This window comes from Mustela nigripes, chromosome 4 (assembly GCF_022355385.1).
Source record: "Mustela nigripes isolate SB6536 chromosome 4, MUSNIG.SB6536, whole genome shotgun sequence".
Classification (NCBI taxonomy): Eukaryota; Metazoa; Chordata; class Mammalia; order Carnivora; family Mustelidae; genus Mustela; species Mustela nigripes.
The window spans coordinates 28,386,248-28,407,054 of NC_081560.1; the positions used below are offsets into that span (position 1 = coordinate 28,386,248).

At 39.5% G+C, this 20,807-nt stretch overlaps 1 protein-coding gene across 1 annotated transcript in view; it reads left to right on the forward strand.

Moving 5' to 3' along the window:
- AASS (aminoadipate-semialdehyde synthase) overlaps positions 1-20,807 on the forward strand; it is a 51,724-nt gene that overhangs the window by 24,809 nt on the left and 6,108 nt on the right. The window contains exons 12-19 of the mRNA XM_059396501.1: positions 7,586-7,645; positions 7,804-7,871; positions 10,267-10,388; positions 10,577-10,703; positions 13,099-13,209; positions 13,303-13,411; positions 15,000-15,140; positions 20,504-20,671. Of these exons, the coding sequence (XP_059252484.1) occupies positions 7,586-7,645; positions 7,804-7,871; positions 10,267-10,388; positions 10,577-10,703; positions 13,099-13,209; positions 13,303-13,411; positions 15,000-15,140; positions 20,504-20,671 (906 nt within the window). The remainder of the gene's footprint in view (positions 1-7,585; positions 7,646-7,803; positions 7,872-10,266; positions 10,389-10,576; positions 10,704-13,098; positions 13,210-13,302; positions 13,412-14,999; positions 15,141-20,503; positions 20,672-20,807) is intronic.

A 20,807-nucleotide genomic window follows, 5' to 3' on the forward strand; every position in this document is an offset into this window, starting at 1 on the left:
CAGTACAAGAGGATTCCTTTTTCTCTGTATCCTCTCCTGCACTTGTTGTTTCTTGTATTTTTTATTTTAGCCATTCTGTTGGGTGTGAGGTACTGTTTCATTGTCATTTTGATTTGCATTTGCCAGATGACTGATGCTGAGCATCTTTTCATGTGCCTGTTTGCTATTTGTATGTCTTCTTTTGGAGAAATGTCTGTTCAAGTCTTCTGCCCATTTTTTAATTGGAATATTTGGGTTTTTTGGTGTTGAGTTATATCAGTTCTTTCTATATTTTGGATACTAATCCTTTATCAGATAGATCATTTAAAAATATCTTCTCCCATTTTTTAGTTTGTTGATTGTTTCCTTTACTGTGCAGAAACTATTCATTTTGATGTAAGTCCCAATAGTTTATTTTTGCTTTTGTTTCCCTTGCCTATCTAGAAAAATGTATCTAGACATATCTAGAAAAATGTTGCTATGGCCAATGCTAGAAAAATTACTCCCTGTGCTGTCTTCTGAGATTTTTGAGGTTTAGTGTCTTACATTTAGGTCCTTAGCCCACTTTGAGTTTATTTTTGTATATGTTGTAAGAAAGTGGTCCAGTTTCATTCTTTTTCATGTAGCTGTTCAGTTTTCACAATAGGATTTGTTTGAGACTTTTTCCCCATAGTGTGTTCTTGCCTCCCTTGTCAAAGATTAATTGATTATAAAATTGTGGGTTTATTTTTAGGCTCTCTCTTTTTTTCTAGTGATCTGTTGTCTACTTTGTGCCAGTACCGTACTGTTTTGATTACTACAGCTTTGTACTATACATTGAAATCTGGAGTTGTCATACTTCCAGTTTTCTTTTTCTTTTTTAAGATTTTCCTTATTTATTTGAGAGAGAGAAAGAGTGAGAGTGAGAGAGAGCACAAGCCACGGGGAGAGGCAGAGGGAGAAGCAGACTCCCCGCTGAGCAGAGAGTCCAATGCGGGCCTCCATTCTAGGACCAAGTAATCATGATCTGAGCTGAAGGTAGACACTTAACCAACTGAGCCACCCAGGCACCCCTGTTTTTCTTTTTTAACATTGGCCACTCAGGGTCTTTTGTATTGTACTAAATTGTACTATTGTACTGTACTATCTTTTGTATTGTACTAAAACTTTAGTATTGTTTGTCCTACTTTAGTGAAAAATGCTTTTGGTATTTTGATAGGAATTGCATTAAACCTGAAGATTGCTTTGGGTAGTATGGATATTTTATACTTGTCTTTCCAATAAGTGAACATGAAATATCTTTCTATGTGTTTGTATCATTTTCAGTTTCTTTCATCAGTGTTTTATAGTTTTCACAGATAGGTCTTTCACTTCCTCATTAAAATTTATTTCTAGATATTTTATTCCTTTTGGTATAATTGTAAATGGGACTGTTTTCTTAATTTCTGTTTCTCCTGCTTCATTATTAGTGTATAGATATGCAGTGGACTTCTGTACATTGACTTTTGTATCCTGCAACCTTACTAAATTCATTTATCAGTTCCAGCAGTTCTTATGGCAGTCTTTAGAGTTTTCTATATATAGCATGATGTCATTTGCAAATAGTGAAAGTTTTACTTCTTCCTTACTAAGTTAGATGGCTTTTATCCCCTTTCTTGTTAGATTGCTGTGGCTGGTATTTTCAGTACTATCTTGAATAAAAATGGAGAAAGTGGACACGTTTGTCTTGTTTGCACCTTTAGGGAAAAGCTCTCATTTTTTTCCCCATGAAGTATGATGTTAGCTGTTGGTTTTTCATGATTAGTTGACTTTCTTTAGTGGTGATCTTGGGTCCTTTCTATTTTATTTTTTTGCATATCTATTACTGATTTTTGATATTTGGTTCCTGTTCAGTTTGTATATAACATCTGCATATGGTAGTCTGTATTAAAATGATGGCTGCTTAAGTTGGAACCCATTCTTTACTCCTCTTCCTCCCACATTTTAGGTCCATGAAGTTGTACTTTACATCCTTTTATTTTGTGAGTCCCTTGACTGATTTTTATAGATATACTTAATTTCACTGCTCTTATGCCTCCTACTTTTCTTACTCCTACTTATGGTCATTCCTTCACACTCAAAGAGTCTCCTTTAACATTTCCTGTAGGGCTGTTGTAGTGATCATGAATTTCTTTACCTTTAGTTTGTCTGGAAAACTTTATTTTTCCTCCTATTCTGAATTATATTCTTGCTGGATAGAGAATTCTTGGCTGCAGGTTTTTTTCTGTTAGCACTCTGAATATATCATGCCACTCTCTTCTGGCCTGCTAAGTTTCTGATGATAAATCTGCTGATAGCTTTGTGGGGTTACCCTTATATGTAACTGTTTTCTTTTCTCTTGCTGCTTCTAAAATTCTGTCTTTATCACTACTTTTTGCCATTTTATTATGTGGTTTTGTGCAGATCTCCTTGGGTCAGCTTTTTGGGGGATTCTCTATGTCTCTTGGATCTGGATTTTTGTTTCCTTCCCCAGAAGAAAGAAGTTTTCAGCTGTTCTTCAAATATATTTTCTGTGTCTTTTTCTCTTTCTTCTTCTGGGATCCCTGTAATATAACTATTATACTTGATTGGGTAACTGAGTTCCCTAAGGCTGTTTTTATTTTGTATTGTTACTTATTCTCTCTCATGTTCAGGTTGATTGTTTTCCATTACTCCGTTCTCCAGGTCCCTGATCTTTTCTTCTGCTTTCTCTAGCCCACTATTTATTCCATCTAGTGTATTTTTAACTTCAGGTATTGAGTTCTTCATTTCTGATTGGTTCTTTTATGTTTTCTCTCTCTTTGTTAAGGGTTGCGCTGAGCCCTCCACTCCTTCCTCAAGAGCATCTTACTTAGGTAGTCTCCACTTCACTTACGTATCTTGCTGTGATTTTGTCCTATTCTTTATCTGGGACATATTCCTCTGTCTCATTTTGTGTAACTCTCTGTGTCTGTTTCCATGTGTTAGGAAAATCAGCTATATTTCCTGCTCTGGAAAGTAGTGGCCTTATGAAGAAGAGGCCCTGCAGTGCCCTGCAGTGCTGTGTTCCCTGTACATCAGAACTGGTACTTCAGGGGTGTCTCCTCTATGTGCTGTGTGCACTCTGCTATTGTGGCCGAGACACTTTTTTTTCCAGTCATCATCTGCAATGGCCCTATTTGCCTATTATGGGCAATGTTTGGTCCCTGTGACATTAATAGGTTGGTCTGGGGATGCCTTGGGTTTAAGTTGTGTCAGACCTGGCATTTTCCATAGATGCAGTAGCACTGAGGTGTAGGTTGCTTTCCCTGTTTTGTCTTCTGTAAAGCTTTTGTGGGTAAGTGGGGCCTGCTCTCAGATCAGCTATCTGTCCCCAGCCCACTGCTGAGGTTCAGTCTGACTGGTGTGTGTAGTTCTCTGTCCCTCTCCCTGGAGCAGGCATCACTTTGGAGTGGTGCAGGTCCATCAGGGCTGCTTGCATACTGGCGGTCTTATGGCACTGTATTGGATGGGCTCAGACCAAGAGTGTATTAGAGGGGTTTGATCTGCAGAAGACTGTTGGGTCACTTGCGGGGTGTTAACAAAACTTGCAAAGGTCTTCCATGGGAGGAGACATTGAGCTGAGGTCTGGCTTGAGGGAGTGTGTCCATAGGGGAACACACGGGTAGACACACTGTTATCAAGTTAGGTAGGAGTGTAGGTCCTCTGCTGCTTTCAGCTTGTGGCATGTGTTTAGGCTGAGGGGTGGGGCAGGGAAATAGTGCAGGCCAGCTTCTTTATTCCTGGAGAAGTCTCTCATGGAACCTTGCACCCCAGCACATGCTCAGAGATTAGTAAACATATCTTCCTCCCATATACCCCAGGCATTTTTAAAACTGCTCCTTCTGTGCTATATCTCAGTAGGGCTTTTTCTTATGCTGTTTCTTTAAGGGTAGGGACTCAGTTTCATCTTGGCCTCTGCGCTCTCCCAGAGATTTAAAAATCCTGTAGATTTTTAAAGTTCCAGGTTTTAAGTACCGGTGCTTGTAAAAAGCTATAAAATTCAGTCCTTCTAGTTTTAAAAGCAAAAATTAGGGGGATTCATCTTTCCTGTGTGGGTTTCCCCATGTGAAAGTCTGTTTCTCTCCCTTCCCTGTGCCTGTATTGTCCCTCCCTCCTGTGGAAAGTCCTTCAAATCCCTTCATCTCAGCCCTTCCTACCCTCTTCAGTGTAGCACCTTCTCTTCATTTAGCTGTGGAGAGTTTGTTCCGCCAGTCTTAAAGTCATTTTCTGGGTTATTTAAATTGATGTGATTGTCATCTAATTGTGTCTGTGGTAAGAGGTGAACTTAGGGTCCTCCTTTTCCACTATTTTCCCTAGAGCAAAAAAAGTCTTATCTACCCTTTGAAGCGAAAAACTGAGGCTTTTCATTTTACCTGGTTTTACTCAATGGGAAGATTGGTCTGAAAAAACGAATTCACCTTTGCTGGAGAGAAAATGTACATTTAAAAAGGTGGTATGTTTTTGCTTACATAAACTGGCAGTTAATAGACTCTTAGGCAATGTGAGAAGGTTAAAATTATCTGACAGTGAAGTGTTGGAGGTTTTTGATCAGACTGAAACAGGTGATATTGCTTAGATGTTTGATGACTAAGCTGGCTTCTCTAAATTGTCACACCTTTTTCCTTTTATACATCATGATAGTCCTCTGAACAGTGTGGTGGGATTGTCTTGGGGGCATCTTTGTCAGCACAGTCTTTAAGCACTGGACATTTTTGAAAATTTATGGCTTTATATTGTAGTCTCGATACGTGTGTTCTGCTTACCACTAAAAAAATTAAGTTGTCTGTGTTCTCCTCTGATAACTGTATGGGTACTGTATTTAAAGTATATGCACCATCAGGGCACCTGTGTGGCTCATCTCCGTTAAGCATCTGACTCTTGGTTTCAGCTCAGGTCATGATCTCAGGGTCGTGAGATCGAGCCCTTCATGGGGCTCTGCTTCTCCATCTCTGCCTCTCTCCCCGCTCTCTCTCTCAAATAAATAAAATATTTAAAAAAAAAAGTATATGCACTGTCTTTTACCCCTAGATTTTCCTTTTTGACATAAGGTTCAGACCCTGTGGCATTAAAGGCTATCATTCTGAACCAATAGAGAAGTTTGTTTCACTTGAATTAGTTACATATTTTTTGTCTGCTGGAACAAGGCACACATATGGATGAAGAAAATTAAAATACACCTTCTGATCTATAGAGGCATGAGGTCTAGGAAGGGATGAGACAAGTGTGCAACCCTGCCATAAGGTGGAATACAACAGCCATTAGGAACATGCTAATGAAGTTGTGGAGAGAGAGGCTCCGTCTTGTTCGGTAAAGTCCAGAAAGGTTTTATGAAAGGTGTGACATTTGATTTGGCTCTTGACAGATGTATAGGATCTGTTCATTTGCATGGGAATAAGAGGCATGTGATGGAGACAGGAGAGCAAAGGTGGGAGTTAATTTAACAGAGGGTTTCTGTGAGCTGTGAAGTAAGGTACATAAAGGGAAGTATGTTGGTTCTACATTAGAAGGGGTCTTGATACCAGCATAAAGAGCTTGAAATTGATTTAGGAAAAAGTGATGAGCTCTCAAAGGTGGTATATGTGAAAGTGACAAGGACCCTTGTGCCTGCACTTTTGTCATGGTTGAACCCCAGCAGGTTAAATGCAGTCATTCAGCAGCCTTTTGTTGTCTTTCCTGTTTGCTTTTCTTTGGGTGGACTCAAGATAGTTATTTCATTTTCTTGGGGGAAAAAATCCATGCAATTATTGCATATATCCATTTATATATTTATTGAATATTTACCATTTTATTGCACAGGCAGGATGCCAAGTGCAGTTCTTAGCTTCAGTCTGCTTAGGGGCGGATTTTGATAACGGCTTCCCAGAGGAGGCAGTTCTTCAGCTGTATCTTGGAGGATGAAGAGTGGGAATTCCATGCAGAGGCATCGCATGTGAAGCATCCACACGCTCTAGTACAGAGGCATGGGAATGCTAATGCAGATGAGCCTTAGTCTAGTTGATAGGACTAGAGTTTTGGGTATGAGACAGAAGGGAGAATTAAGGTTGGAGAGGCAGAGACAGACTGTAGGAAATTCTGGGGGCCACAAAGGGAACTAGAGACTGGATCTTGAGGGTATTAGAAAGCTACTGGATTATTTTAAATAGACACAGAAGAAACAATCAGGTTTGTGTTTTAGATTGAAGATAAATGGAAGGAGAGAGGTGGGAGGTAGTTCCCCTGGACTCAGAAAGACCTGAGTAAGGCCGCAGAATTACGTATAAACAGAGAAAATGGAAGGATATATAAGAGTTCGGTAGTTTAGGCATATGCCAAGTAAAATTCGAATCACATGTTGTTATTTGCTGATGGCTCCTGGTAGGAGGCGGGGTTGGTAGGTGGGGGAGTCAGCTTGATGAGGGAATAGTCATAGGTGGTTGGGTGAAAGAAGCAGTGGAGGGCACCAGTTGTGCCAATTCCATGAGCTTCCCCAAAGATGCTCTACCGGTCTTATAGATAGATATCTTTTTTTAAATGCCCATATGCTTGGAATAGATAGCATAAGTGTTGTATGTTTTAGACACATGAAAGTAGTTTTGATATTTGTTTTATTTTTTTTTAAGATTTACTTACTTGTTTTACAGAGAGAGAGAACATGAGTGGGAGGGGCAGAGGGAGAGGGAGAGAATCTCAAGCAGACTACATGCTGAGCACAGAGCCCGACAGGAGTCTCTATCCCACAATCCTGAGATCACAACCTGAGCTGAAACCAAGAGTTGGACACTTAACTGACTCTGCCCCTCAGGTGCCCCTGATACTTATTTTAATACAGTAAATAAATATTTGTCTGCCATTATCTGGTAGGTAAATTTTGCTCTTTCTCAGCTGGGTGACCACTCTAGACTTTAACCCACAAGGGTAAGGAAGGAATGGTTGTCCCATTGACCCAAAGGTCCTGACCATCAGAAGCAATACTACTAACTGACATGAACTTTACTCTAGGCAGTCTATTCAGGAGTTGGATACCTTAGAAGAAAAGAGGAGGATTAGAAGGATGGTGGGTGTTAATCTGAGAGATGTGGCTTTTGTCGTTTTCCACAGGACTCATTCTTGTGAGATAATGGGAATCTCCATGCTTTTGAAATGCTGATGTGCCTATACTAGAACCGAAGGGACCTGAGGGAGACTCCCTATTGCAGGGTTAACGGTTTTTTGTCTGAAAGGCCCATTCTCTCTTCTGATAGAACAGTGTGAACCTTTGGGGTGGGATTCAGGCCCTTGGAGTGGGTAAAACTTATGGTGATGTTTGCCAGCATGTTCAGTATGACACATCAAACTGTTGGGAAAAGATAAACCATTTAGTGTTTTTAACAAGCAAAGATGATTGTAATCAAGTTTTAGTTTTAAAATTGGGGCTTGTGCTGAAATTGTAGCTTCTTGAGGGACAATTCATTGCTTGTAGACTTCAATTACCAATTATTTGTATTCAGTGATCTTCAGAAAACTCCTGTAAATTCTTTTTTTCCTTTGACTAATATTTTAATATGGAAATAAACACCAAGATCTTCTCTGCAATGTCATTTGTCTCTTACCAGTCTCATTTTCCTTTCAGATATTATCAGATGCCACACAGCCTCTTGAAAGTCAGAATTTTTCTCCTGTGGTGCGAGATGTAAGTTATGAAAATAGTTTTTTCCATGGTTGTATTTTTTCCACTACCATCCTCTCTCATTCTCTCCCTTTCCCTTCCTCTCTTCATCTTTGTTACATGAGCCCCTGTTGTGGGTGTAATATATGGACACTAAAATATCTTGTGTCATACACATTTAGGCAGTGATTACATCCAATGGTGTATTGACTGATAAGTATAAATATATCCAGAAACTCCGAGAGAGCAGGTAAGCACTGTTCCTATCTTGGTTTTTTTAGTATTTTTAAATGTTTCTTTGTGAGTTCATGATACTAGGTTTACACAATTTTGAAAATGTCTTTAGATACAGGCAATCCAAACTATGTGACTAGCTGAAACCACTGGGAATTATTTTTCTCTGAACATCATTTTGGCTTGCTAAATTCCTGTTGTGGACTTGGGTGTAAGCAAGCAGGAGTCTAAAAAGTTGTCTTTTGGGTAACCCCTTGTTCTTTCGCTAGCATTTTGTATATTGATATACAAATATCAGCTATTTTCTCAAAGAAAATAAGCACACTAATCCTTCCTGTGGTACTTTCAGTTTGATTTTTAGTTGAGGGTTTGGACTCTATTTTGTTTAGTATAATGTTTAGGCAAGTGGTCTCTTATTTAGAAATGAAGAGAAGTAGTGAAGAAAGAAAATGGTGAGAGGTCAGTTTTCCCTGGGAGTTCTTAGGAGGAAGGTGCCAAACAGTAATGTGGTAAATGTACCCTAGAGAATAGTTCTCTTAGAAAGGTACTTAGCTAAGGCCCTTGTTTCCTTAATTGATTTTACTACTCAGAGTTTGAAAACATTGACATTTCTTTGGAATGTTCTGGTCCTCTTCAGCTGATTGTACTTGATTTATGTTTATGTCTGCTCCATTGGTCTATTCACATTTAACAAAATAACCCATGCACTGAAGTCTCAGGAGAGACCAGAGTGGGACAATTAAAAAGAAGCGAACAAACTGCCTTATCTTCTTTCTCAGCTCTTCTATCTGTAAGAAGTAAATAAAGAGATCTGCTTGGATCAAGTATACTACTGCTGTGCTTGTCCATCTGTGTTCGTTTTCTTACAGTTACTTTTGAAGTGTTGGTGAAATATTCTGGCATAAGATATCAAGAGAGATTTGTTTTTGTTTTTGTTTTTTAAACTGGCTAGCACTGTAGTCCTGTAGGAGTATTTCTTATAGGGGAAACTTTACTATATTCATTTTTCATAACTCTCTGTATCTTTTGATTCTTACTATCTGATGATCTCTTATATTACTAATCCTAATAACATGTCTAACATGACTGGTCATGATGATGTTTTCACTCTTACACACCATATTTCTTGTAGCAGCAAATCTACTAGGACTTACAACGTTCCTTCCTGGTGGAATCTCTGTCAAGAGACCGATAAGGAGGATTATATATTGAAAGGAAATTTAAGTTACCTTAAAGATCTGCCTTATGTGAATATTCTCTTCATCACTTAGTGAAGTGATTATTAACTTCGAGTGTTTGAAATAGCTGATGGGGTGGACGGAATTAAAATCTAAGAGAGAGTTTTAAAAAATGTATTTTGAACATTGTGTTTTTGGACATCAAAAGAATATAGTTTAATTACATAAACTATAGAAAATGTTGTTAGAAAACATATACAAGAACAAATAATTGTGTTCTTTTCTGTCAGGTGAAATGGATGGAGGGGAGATTAAAGGAGACTCACTTCATCAGTAATATGAGTGTTGAGGGTGAAGAGGAACAGGGACATTTTGTATTTAAATTTATTTTTATTCACTTAGAATTAATGGAAAGGTTAAAGTTTGAGGACATCTTGCCCAAAAAGATTGCAACAACAGAGCCTTCTGTTTATGTCCCTGGCACCAAGCCATTCCCATGGTCTTGCATCGATATCTGTGAATTTGATTGAACAGAGTTTTAATGAATATCTTCCATATTTAAGACAAAGTTTGTTGAACATTAATAAGATAGTCATGGTTTTGGAGGCCATAGCTTGTAGGAAAGGCAGAGAGTTAATCTGTCAGGAAGGGACAGATTCCAACAGAATAAATTGTTGCAAGCATTAAAATCCTGCCTAGTAATTCATCTTAAATTTTTATATTTAACCCATGGCATTTGTGATTTCAAAAGTCTGGTTTTAATTGTTTTCAAGTGACCCTAATGACAAATGACAAAACGATACCTGATGTGGCAAATAATAATCTCCTTCTCAGATGGTTGTCCCCTTAAATTGTTGTGAGGAGTAAGGTTTCTGATGCATAGCCCCTGGCATGATTTTGAATCATGTCCCCTGGAAGGATAAAGTGTGAAACCATGTTACTCAATTGTGGGTAAGCCAGGCAGTGGTCCTTCATGTGCATCTCACCATTGGTTGGGAATTCATGGAAATCTATGGATGTATACCTCAGAGAAGTCAGGTCTGTTAATCATTGTACAAAATCTAAAATAATTAATGAAAAGTGTTGGTCTGGGGAACTCCTGTTGAGGTTCTTACTATATGAAATGTTGCTTCATAGTCTAAGGTTTGATTTGTTTGTGGGACAGCAAGATTTTGTTACTTAAATATGTTTTTGTTACTCAGTTCTTCTCCCCTTCCCCTCTTTTATTTATAGGGAACTTGCTCAGTCACTTTCAATGGGCACCAAGAAAAAGGTCTTGGTTCTTGGATCTGGTTATGTATCTGAACCTGTGTTGGAATATCTGTCAAGAGATAACAAGGTCGAAATCACAGTAGGTAAATAAGCCCTGATTTTTAAAGAAGAAGAAGGGAAACTGATTTCAGTGCATGCTTACTCCGTGAATTTTAGATGACTATCTTCTTTCTAAACTTTGAGAAATTATTTTTGGAGATGTTAAAATGTGTTTTACTCTCTGACTAGTGAAGGGTAATCTAAAAACTGAACTTTCGTATCCTCGAAATAGGCTCTGACATGAAGAACCAAATTGAACAGTTAGGCAAGAAATATAATATTAATCCTATTAGCGTGGACATTAGTAAACAAGAAGAGAAGTTGAACTCCTTGGTGGCAAAACAGGATCTTGTCATCAGGTTAGTATCTAGGAAGAGATGATTGCCATGTATTGTTGTTATTGTTATGTCTCTCCTTATTTTCTCTCTCTCCTAAGTAAATTTTCAATTGAAGTATGTACCCAGAAATATGCCCAGATCATAAGTGTATATAGTTCAGTGAATTTTCACAGTGAACCCACTTCATAACCATCATCCACATCCAGAAACAGAATAGCGGTACCCCAGAAGCCCTCCGTGTGTCTGTTTCCACTAGTAGCCCTATCCCTCAAAGGTAAGCACTATCTTGGCCTTTCATGCGTACATTAATTCTTGCTAGTTTTCAGCTTTGTACAATTGGAACAACTCAGTATGTTCTAATCTGTGGCTGCCTTCTTTCTGCAATACTGTGATTGTGAGAGTTTTTTGTGTTGCATGTAATTATAGTTTATTCATTCTCATTGCCATGTATCATTTCATCGTGTGAATATACCCTCATTATCCCTTTGACTATTGGATATTCAGATTGTTTCTGGAATTTGACTATTATGAATTGTGTTGCTATGAACATTTTAGTATTTGTCTTTTGGTTGTCATATATACACATTTCCTTTGGATATTTATCTAGAGGTGGAATTGGTGTGTCAGAACTATTAGTGTTTCATATATTTCGGTGGCTCTTTTGTTGTTTGGACTTATAAAGCTTAAGTGAAAATGAGTAGATTCTCTAGCCTTATGACTATTTTTAATTTTATTGGAGGAACAGATCTTGAACTATAGTGTTTACTACTGATAAAAATGCAGATGTAACTTGTAGGTACAGAGCTACATGAGGGTATGCTGTAATTAAACTGGGTTTTAAAATACCAAAGTGATGAGAATAGTCACTTATTGTTAGAATATAATTTTTCCAAGATGAAAGAAAAAAACTACCTGCTTATCCATAATTAGGTGACTTTCATAGTTATATCAGATTGAAATGATATCTTGGAGGAAGTTCTGTGATGTCCTACTTTAAAAGAAGAAACAAAAAACAATATAGGTTTCAAAAACATACAGTAGGAAACTTGTGTAATATTTCTTAATGTATTTAAATTATAGGCTCACTTTAGGCACTTAGAATGTTATTCTATTTATATAAATTTAATGTGCAATAATTTTTATGCAGCAAGAATTTACTGGTGACCCAGTAAATTGCCTGTCAGTGATATGATTATGATTCATAATGGAATGTTCTAGCCTCCTGAATAAAACAAAGGGAGTTTGTTTCACCACATATAGGTACCTAAATAAAACATTGTTTTTTTTTTTTCCCTAAAAAAAGAGAAAACATTATAAGGCACATTTGAAACTAAATCCGAAGCAAAATATGACAAGATAATAATCTGTTAATACTTGCGTAGTTTGGAAGTTTAGCAAAGCGATGGCCTCGAAAAAAAAGTTTGCAGGATGAATTTGACGAATACAGTGATAAAGTGTGATCATGTTTATAGTTGTATTTATATTTTCATTGTACTATGAAGCTCGTGGAACTTGAATATTGTTATGCAGTTGATAGGATGTTTTATTATTCCTTGGATAGAACATGAATGTATTCATTTATATTAACATTTATGGAAATTCATTTTTTGTGATTGTGTAGTCCTAGTGCCAAATTAAAATACCAAAGCCAGACTTTAAGAAAACCGAATTGAAGTTAAATTTTGAACACAGTTTCATTTTTTGTTTAGCATATAGATTTCTAACCGTTTCAATAGCTTTTACACTGGTCAGTACCATTAAAGCTTATTTGCTTTTTTGGACTTTCTTAGATTATACTCTGTAGTGTAACATATGGGTCACTTTGACTTAGTTTAATCAACCCGATAACCATTTGGGAAATATGGAAGAAAAAGAAAAGGAACCTTCTCTTTTAGTAGGGGAACCAAGACAGAAAATCATAGAAATATAAGGATGAATGGAATAAATTCCATTAAATGTTGCAAAGAAAAAGCTGAATGAATGCAGAAGAATATCTGGCTTTGGGGAAATCTGGGAGAGCTTCTTGGTGGAGATGCCTTTTCAGACATTTCTTTAAGTAGGGTATGACCTGGTTGGGGGTGAGTGGGTGGACATAATATTCCAAGTAGAAGGTACAGTGATAGTAAAGTTCCAGAGCTGGAAAAGTACAGACTGTGAGTGGAGAATTATGGTAACTTCTTTGGTTCCCATATATGGTTTATGAAGAAGATAGAGGGAGAATAATGGAAAAATTAGGAGAAGGTCAAATTGTGGAGGGTTTTAAATGTGATAACAGGATGAATTTATTCTGTAGTTCTCAAAGAGTCATTGGTCACTTAGAGAGAATAATCAGAGTGATGTCTCAGCTTTAGTTCAATTCAAGGTACTTTGAAAGGTAGGGTTGGGAAAGTTTCTGATTAGTTTCTCTATTTTTAAGCTTGTTGCCTTACGCATTGCATCCTCTTGTGGCGAAGGCATGCATCACAAGCAAAGTTAACATGATCACTGCAAGCTACATCACACCAGCACTAAAAGAATTAGAAAAGAGGTAAGTTTCAAGTCATTTTCAGCAAATTAGCTCCATGGCATTATTTTTATTTTATATCCAACTTTTTCTCCCTCCCCTTCTTGCCTGTTGTAGTGTGGAAGATGCTGGCATCACAGTCATTGGTGAACTGGGATTGGACCCTGGTCTTGATCATATGCTGGCAATGGAAACTATAGATAAGGCCAAGGAAGTGGGAGCCACGGTGAGCCCAATTTACACCTAAAGGTCCATTTAGGAAAATACTAAGTACTTTATACTTTCTAAAATACTAAATACTAAATACTTTCCATTTAGGAAAATACTAAAAGGCCCAGATTTTTATGTACAGAATAGTCTCCTTATAATTTTAATTAAGGAAGCTGCTATATTCTAACGCATACTTTGACTAGAAGTTTCTAGTAAAATCCTTTAACTGCAGAAATATCTATGTGGTAAAACAGTGTCCAAGGCTTAACAATAGATTTTTAGAGAAATAGATGCTACTATAACATTTGTTTTAATGAAAGATTTTAGACAGCTTTTGGAGATAGTAAGGCTTGATTTTTATTTTTTAATTCTTTTTTAAAGTAGCCTTAAGAACAATAATTTTTAATTTTTTCCCACTTGATTTGTTTTTTATTATTTTTAATTATTTTAAAATTTAAATTCAGCTAATTAACATAAAGTTTATTATTAGTTTCAGAGGTAGAGTTCAGTGATTCATTAGTTTTATATAATACCCAGTGCTCATTACATCACATGCCCTCCTTAATGCCCATCCCCCGGTTACCCATCCCCCCACTCCCCTCCCCTCTAGCAACCCCATCCATGCCTCCACACTCCTCCCCCAGCAAACTCTTAATCCTATAGTTAAGAGTCTCTTATGGTTAGTCTCCCTCTCTGATTTTGTCTTGTTTTATTTTTCCCTCTCTTCCCCTATGATCTGTTTTGTTTCTTAAATGCCCTATATGAGTAAGATCATATGGTAATTGTCTTTCTCTGATTGACTTGTTTCGCTTAGCATAATACCCTCTAGCTCCATCCATGTCATTGCAAATGGCAATTACAATGGCAAGATTGCAATGGCAAGATTGCAATGGCAAGATTTCTTTCTTTCTTTCTTTCTTTTATTTTGGATGACTAAGTGGTATTCCGTTGTATATGTATACCATATCTTCTTCATCCATGAATGGATAAAGGCTTAACTTTTAAAAGTGGGAAAAATTCTTTGGAATATTTTCAGTCTTTGGTATATAAAGTATCCTTTATTCATGAGAAGGAAAATGTGGTGAGTCAGATTAAATACTTTAGGTTATATATATGTAACATGTATGCAATCACATATAGAATCAAGTTAGTTAGAATTATATTTTATATAAAGATTAATTATATTGTCTATTAATTCTTTACTAATACTATTTATACCTACATATTACAAATATATAAAAAATTATAATCAAATGTATCATTTGAACACAAAAGTCAGGAGGAACTGACCAAGCAGAATTGAATTAATAGTTGGATTTTTAACTAGCAAAATATTAGTCATAATCTCCAGTGGATTTAAAAATTTTTTTTAAATATTTACAAAATTTTTAAAGATTTTATGCATATGCACACATATATAGCATATATACACAGATATGTATATATATAAGTATAACTGACTTAATAAATAGAGTTTGGCTTTAAGAAAGGGTTAAAGGCTTTAAGAAAGGCTTTTGAAAGCCTTTGTAAATGTCAGGGAAAAAACGCAGCAAGTTCACCTCATTTATCCCATTTCTGTCATTGTCTTTCATCCCTATTTTCAGATTGAATCTTACATTTCCTACTGTGGTGGGCTTCCAGCCCCTGAACATTCAGACAATCCTTTGAGATACAAATTCAGCTGGAGTCCAGTGGGAGTTCTGATGAACATAACACAGCCTGCCACCTACCTGCTCAATGGAAAGGTACAGGATTACCAACAAAGCTTTAGAGATACACACCTGCGGTAACTGTCTCAGAAAGTCCAGACTCATCCTCCCTGAAACCAAGGCCTTTGCTATTGGCTGTGCTGTGTCCTCCGTTCTCTCCTCCACCAATGTTTCCCCGTGGGTCTTGACTGTTCCAGTTAGTGTGGTCTGCCGGCTGTTCCCAGCAAAGCCTATGCTCATTCTTTCTTCTTCGCCTTCTTCCAAGTTCTTCCTGCAGTTTGAAAATTTACTTCTCAGCTTGTCTGCATGTATAAATACAGGTTGTCTTGTGATTTCTTTCAGCAGGACAAACATTTATTGGGTCCTAAATATGCGCTGAGTCCCTACTAAGTGCAAGGCGCCAAAGGTGGTCACGCTGAACGAAGTCCTTGACCTCGAAGGACTCATAGCTGGAATGGCTCTTGGAATGGAGGGTTTAGTGGATCAGGGAAAGAAGCTAACTTTCTTTCCCAGCTGCTATGTGCCAGAATACAAGAGCCCTTGGCATTCAGTGTTATTTTCATCATTTTGCGGTCAGGAAGCCATGGCTCGAAGAGAATGCTCAGGCATCCAGCTGGGATTCAAACCCAGGTCTGACTAATCCCAAAGTGTTTTCTCTTTTACCAGATTACCTCATGGGAGGTAAGACGCACTGGGATAAACGGCTAAGCTCCAGTGGGAGAAGTTCTAGAGGGAGCTAAAGTGCCACGGGATACGAAGGAGAGAGCAGTTGATGTGACCTTGGCGGGGCTGGGGGAGAAAGTTGGCAGCAGGAGACGTGCTCAGCCTGGGAGGGTAAGCAGGTGCCGGGCGGGCAGGGACACTGCCTCCCTGCTGCTGAGCGCCAACTGCATTTGATCCTTGCGGCCGCCCAGTGGGTGGCCTGGCCAACTCAGTAGGAAGCGAAGGAAGCATGGCTAACTCAGCCACAGTCCCCGAGACCACAGGAGGCACAGGTGGGGCCCAGAGCACTCGGTTTGCCTTCCTAGTTCATGCTTGTAGCTATAAGGAAGGATTCCCCTGAAGAACACGTGTAACTGGACTGTCCGCTTCTCTTGAAATTTTGTGCTCTGGGCACCTCACCTCTCCCTAGCCCTGCAGGGAGTGGTGCAGGGTGGGGTCAGCTGTGTGTCTTACAAAGATTATTCAAGCAGCAGTATTATTAATTCCCAGTGTATCTGAATTTAAACGTATTTTGTGTTCAAAGGAGTAAATCGAAAGAAGTTCTCAAGACACGAAGTGAACATTCTTATCAGGCATGGTCTTCTGTGCTTACAATGCATAGAGTGTATGTTGTAGCCTTAACTGCAAATTGGACTCACCAGCACTTTAGAAAATAATGAGGACTGGGCCCATCCCCAGAGATGCTGATTTGCCTAGGTTTGGGGATCTTCAGAAACTCCCCAAATGATTCTGCTGTGCAACTGACTTTGAGAAGAGCTGATTTAGCAACTGGAGGACCGTATCTGGCTGCACTTAAAACACTAGCAAACAGGCAGGACACTGATGCTGGAAAGACATGCATGTGTTTCAGGATACGAACCAGGACCCCTGAGTGCTGGTCCAAGTGCTGACATTCCTCATGGCACCACCTAAGTCCGGGCAATGGTAAAGGTCCACTGGGCACTAACTCCTGATGGTGATGTGGCTACCGATATCCCACCCAGTTCTTCAGTTCTAAGAATCATGAAGGTTTGGGCCTGAAACAGTCTTGATGTTCTACAAAGCACATCCTTAGATCCACTTCTGCCTCCTGTCACGGGTAGCAGCATCTTCCTGCTTTCAGCTCCTGCTTCATCTCCTTCCTTTTAGCGATCCTGAAAAAGAGACTAGCCCGTATTGGGTGTACACTAACATGTGAATGCAGGGAACATTCTTGCTTGCATCGGGCAAATGCTTGTTTTCAGGAAGCCATATCAATGAGAAAGGGATAAGCATGGAAGGGTCAGCAGAGTGCAGCCGGCGTGGGAGGAAGAGTGGGAGCTTTGATGTTAGTGGGCCTGGCTTTGTGCTCTAACTCTACCATGACCAGCTGGGTGGCACTAGAACCATCTGTGAATCTCTCTTAGCTTTGGGTTCCTTGTCTGAAGATAAGGCTGTGTGGGGTCCTTGCAGTGGGGCCGCTGGGCTCCCATAGATGGCAGTCTGCCCAACAGCGGGTTCTCCGGCAGGGCCTAAGTCTCCAGCAGAAATTAGCTATGTAAAGACATCGATAGTGGTGAGTACTCAGGAGAAGCAAGAGGTTATTTTCAGGCAGCAGAAGTTGTGTGTATTGAATTTGAAGTTTCTCCCTTTTATCCCAAACTCCTTTTGTAAAAAAGGAATGCTTTTTGCATCTCCCTGACACTGCGGAGGAGGCTGAGAGAAAACATGATGCTTTGCTTTTCTTTGCTAAAATGATACTTTTTTCAAGGTCCCACTCGAGTTCCCTCTTGTGGATGCAGCTTTTCCTGACCACTCCAGCCCCCATTCACTATTCTTTTGTCCAGACTCCTACACTTTGTATGTGTGTAAGAAGCTTCCGGATGCTGTATTATTCGCTCAATAATTCAAGTGCATCTGTCTGTCTCCCAACCCAGATAGTTAAACTTCTTAAAGCTTCTCTTGTATTCTTGTCCATCCATCCCGCTGCCACTGTCACCCCCGCCACGGAGCAGCATATGATTCAGGGATGGAGGGTCAGGTGACCTCTCTGGTTTCTGTTTAAAGTTGAAGGCTTAAACTTTTCCAGCAACTCAGGCTGTGGCCTGTGATCTGGGATGTAGCTCATTGTTCCAGCCACTGGCACCATTTTTAACTTCTAACTTCTGATGGTGTTTCTAGCAACTAGGATTCCCTTCCACGTATTTTAGTTCTGTCCTCTCCGAGGGTAGTGGGACATTGGTGGCACTGAGGAGCGACGTGGCAAGAACTTGGCCATCATCTCCTTCAGCCTCCACTCCCAAGCCACTCCTGGTAAAACAAATACTCTGCGGGTCCTGCTTGCTCTGAAAACACAACCCTGAGATAGGTTTTGTAGCTTTTTTCCCATTGCCTGCTCCTACCTGGGCAGCGCCCAGCCCTCCTTTGTAGGAAGAGCCGCTGCTCTCCATTGCCTGCAGTGCATTTTGAGTGCAGTTTGCAGGTGTGTCACTGGTGTCGTGATCTGGAATGCCACACCTGGTCAACGAGTAACCTTCTCAAAATCCTGATACACAAATAAGCACAATTAGGGGGACAGTATGGTCTAGTAGAAAGCACATGGACATTGGAGTCAGACCAGGTTCACATCCTCCTCTGGGGGACTCCCAGTTTCCGCCTTTGAAAAATGGGTTTGTGTGAACTAAAGGTAATGTATATAGGGCACCAGGCACAGAATGAGTCCTGTATTTCCTTTATTTAAATGTTTTGTCAGTTTATCAATCAAGCTTACTGTCAGTCAGTGGCTGGGAGACGTGTGGGTGTGGGAAGAGTTGGACTTAGGGCAGCCACAGTGGGTAATGGGCCACTGTTTCTGTTGACAGTAGGTGTTGGGAGTGAGCCACTGTCGAGTAAGAAAAAACTGCATATTGTCTGCCAAATAAATAAATATGTCTTTCTTCATCCAAACCATTAATAAAATAGTAAACAGGATAGGGCTTATTCGTGAACCCCACGATACACCACGTATCTCTGTATTAATTGTATTGTATCTCTGTATTGAACTCTGTATTGATGCCAGATGACAGTGATTACCCAGTAATTTGGAGGACAAGTTGTTTTGGCAGCTGTCAATCTCAAAATGAATCATTACTGTTCAGCTGGTATTTCCCTCTTTTCTTCCAAGGATCTCATGATAAACTTATGATCCAGCTGATTTATTTCTGATTAGTAAGGTGCTGGAATATAGTAGTCTCTACTGAATTTTTCTTTAAAACTATTTCCAAATAAGTAAAAAACAAATAAGCAAACTTTAGAATTGCTATGAGTTCTAGAAGTGAGATGTATGTGGAGACCCTAAAAGTTAACGTTTGCCTTCTTGCTAGATTTTTTTTTTTTTTTTTAATTTTACTATTCTGATAGAAGAGATGAGTGTGAAAGCACTAGGGCAGAAATGGTCCCTCTGGAAATGTTCACTGTGCAGTCTAGCAGAGTTTCCTAAGAAAGTTAAATGAGAAGCCCTTGGCGTCCTTTGGCTTCTCCCTCCTGGAGTTGTAGTGGGGCTTGGTGCTCTGCAAACCTAAGCCTTTAACTGCAGACATGCCACCAAGGCCTGATCCCTCCTGGGCCTGCAGCCACCTCCACAGCCCTTTCCTTTTCCTCTCTCAGGACAAGGCACTCGCAGAACCCATCTATACATAAGCTCCAGGGCTCATGGGATTGAGCTTCTAGCAGACTCCTGTTCGTGGTTCTGTGCAGCTACAGACACATGGTCAGAAGCTGTTTCCAGTGGTGCAGGAGGGACAAACCCAGTTCTGCCAGCAGCCCCCAGATTCTCAGCCCTGATTTGATCGCACGAAGGTGTTTTCCATCATCTCATAAACCTCACACACCCAAAGAACACATTAGTCCTTTCATCAGACTCAAAGGTTAAAACACGCTTCGGTGCCTTTTGAGTGTGAGATTAGGGAGGGAGTGAGTCAGAGGATTACTGAGAAATCAGAAGAGCTTGGGAATTGATTTCTCAGCAGCAGTAAGACCATGGGTAGCACTTAACTTTGAGTTTCGTGGTCTGTTCCTATGCTGTCTTTCCTGTAAGGGGACGTCTCTCCCACTGCCATCCCCAGCGTACGCCTGTAGGCTGACTAGTCTAGGCCGCGAGCTCCTCGCGCTTGTTCCGGCCCAGCTGGCACTTGGTGGACATTCAGTAAATGTGTGTTCAGTGGATGAAGGAAGGGGTGAAGACAGAGATTGCAACTTCATCACTCTCCTTCCCTCCACAATGAGTGTGATCCTGGCACATAGGTGGTAGGTGTCCCATTTATGTGAGCTGTGACAGACATGTACAAGACTGGTGCCCAACAGACAGCATTCAGAGGGGTGTGTAAGTGGAGAATGAAGTGAAGATGCCACTGTTATCCGAGCACAGTTTTTTAAATGTGTCTGTTTCTTTGAGCTTATTGTTTATTTAAAAGCAAACCCCTAATGAGACATAATTCAGTGACATCTTACCAGATTTAAGTCAGATTTTAGAGCTTGGGAGAATCATGGCCTTCTGAGTCGTTAGTGAAATAGCTTGAGTATGGGATGTCAATTATGGTAGTTTCATTAGCTTTTTTTTTCTCAAATCCTCTGTTGCTTTCTTTTAAAATGTTGATTTATTTTTTATCCTAGTAATCCAGGTTAAGTCCTGAGGGGAGCACAGTGTTGTAACTCCATTGTGCCTTTCCATTGTTCTTCAGGTTGTGAATGTTGCAGGGGGCATCTCCTTTCTTGATGCGGTTACTCCCATGGATTATTTCCCCGGGTTGAATTTGGAAGGCTATCCTAACAGAGACAGTACAAAATACGCCAAGATATATGGCATTCCATCAGCTCACACTTTGCTGCGGGGGACGCTGAGATACAAGGTAAGCAGCTGTATTTGAGATGAAACATGTTTCCTGCTTTGATGTAAGTGATATGTACGCTTAATTTATCTTGGTAATCAAAATAAGATAATAAACCAGGTTTGGAGTCTGTTTTCTCAAGACTTTTTGAGCGAAG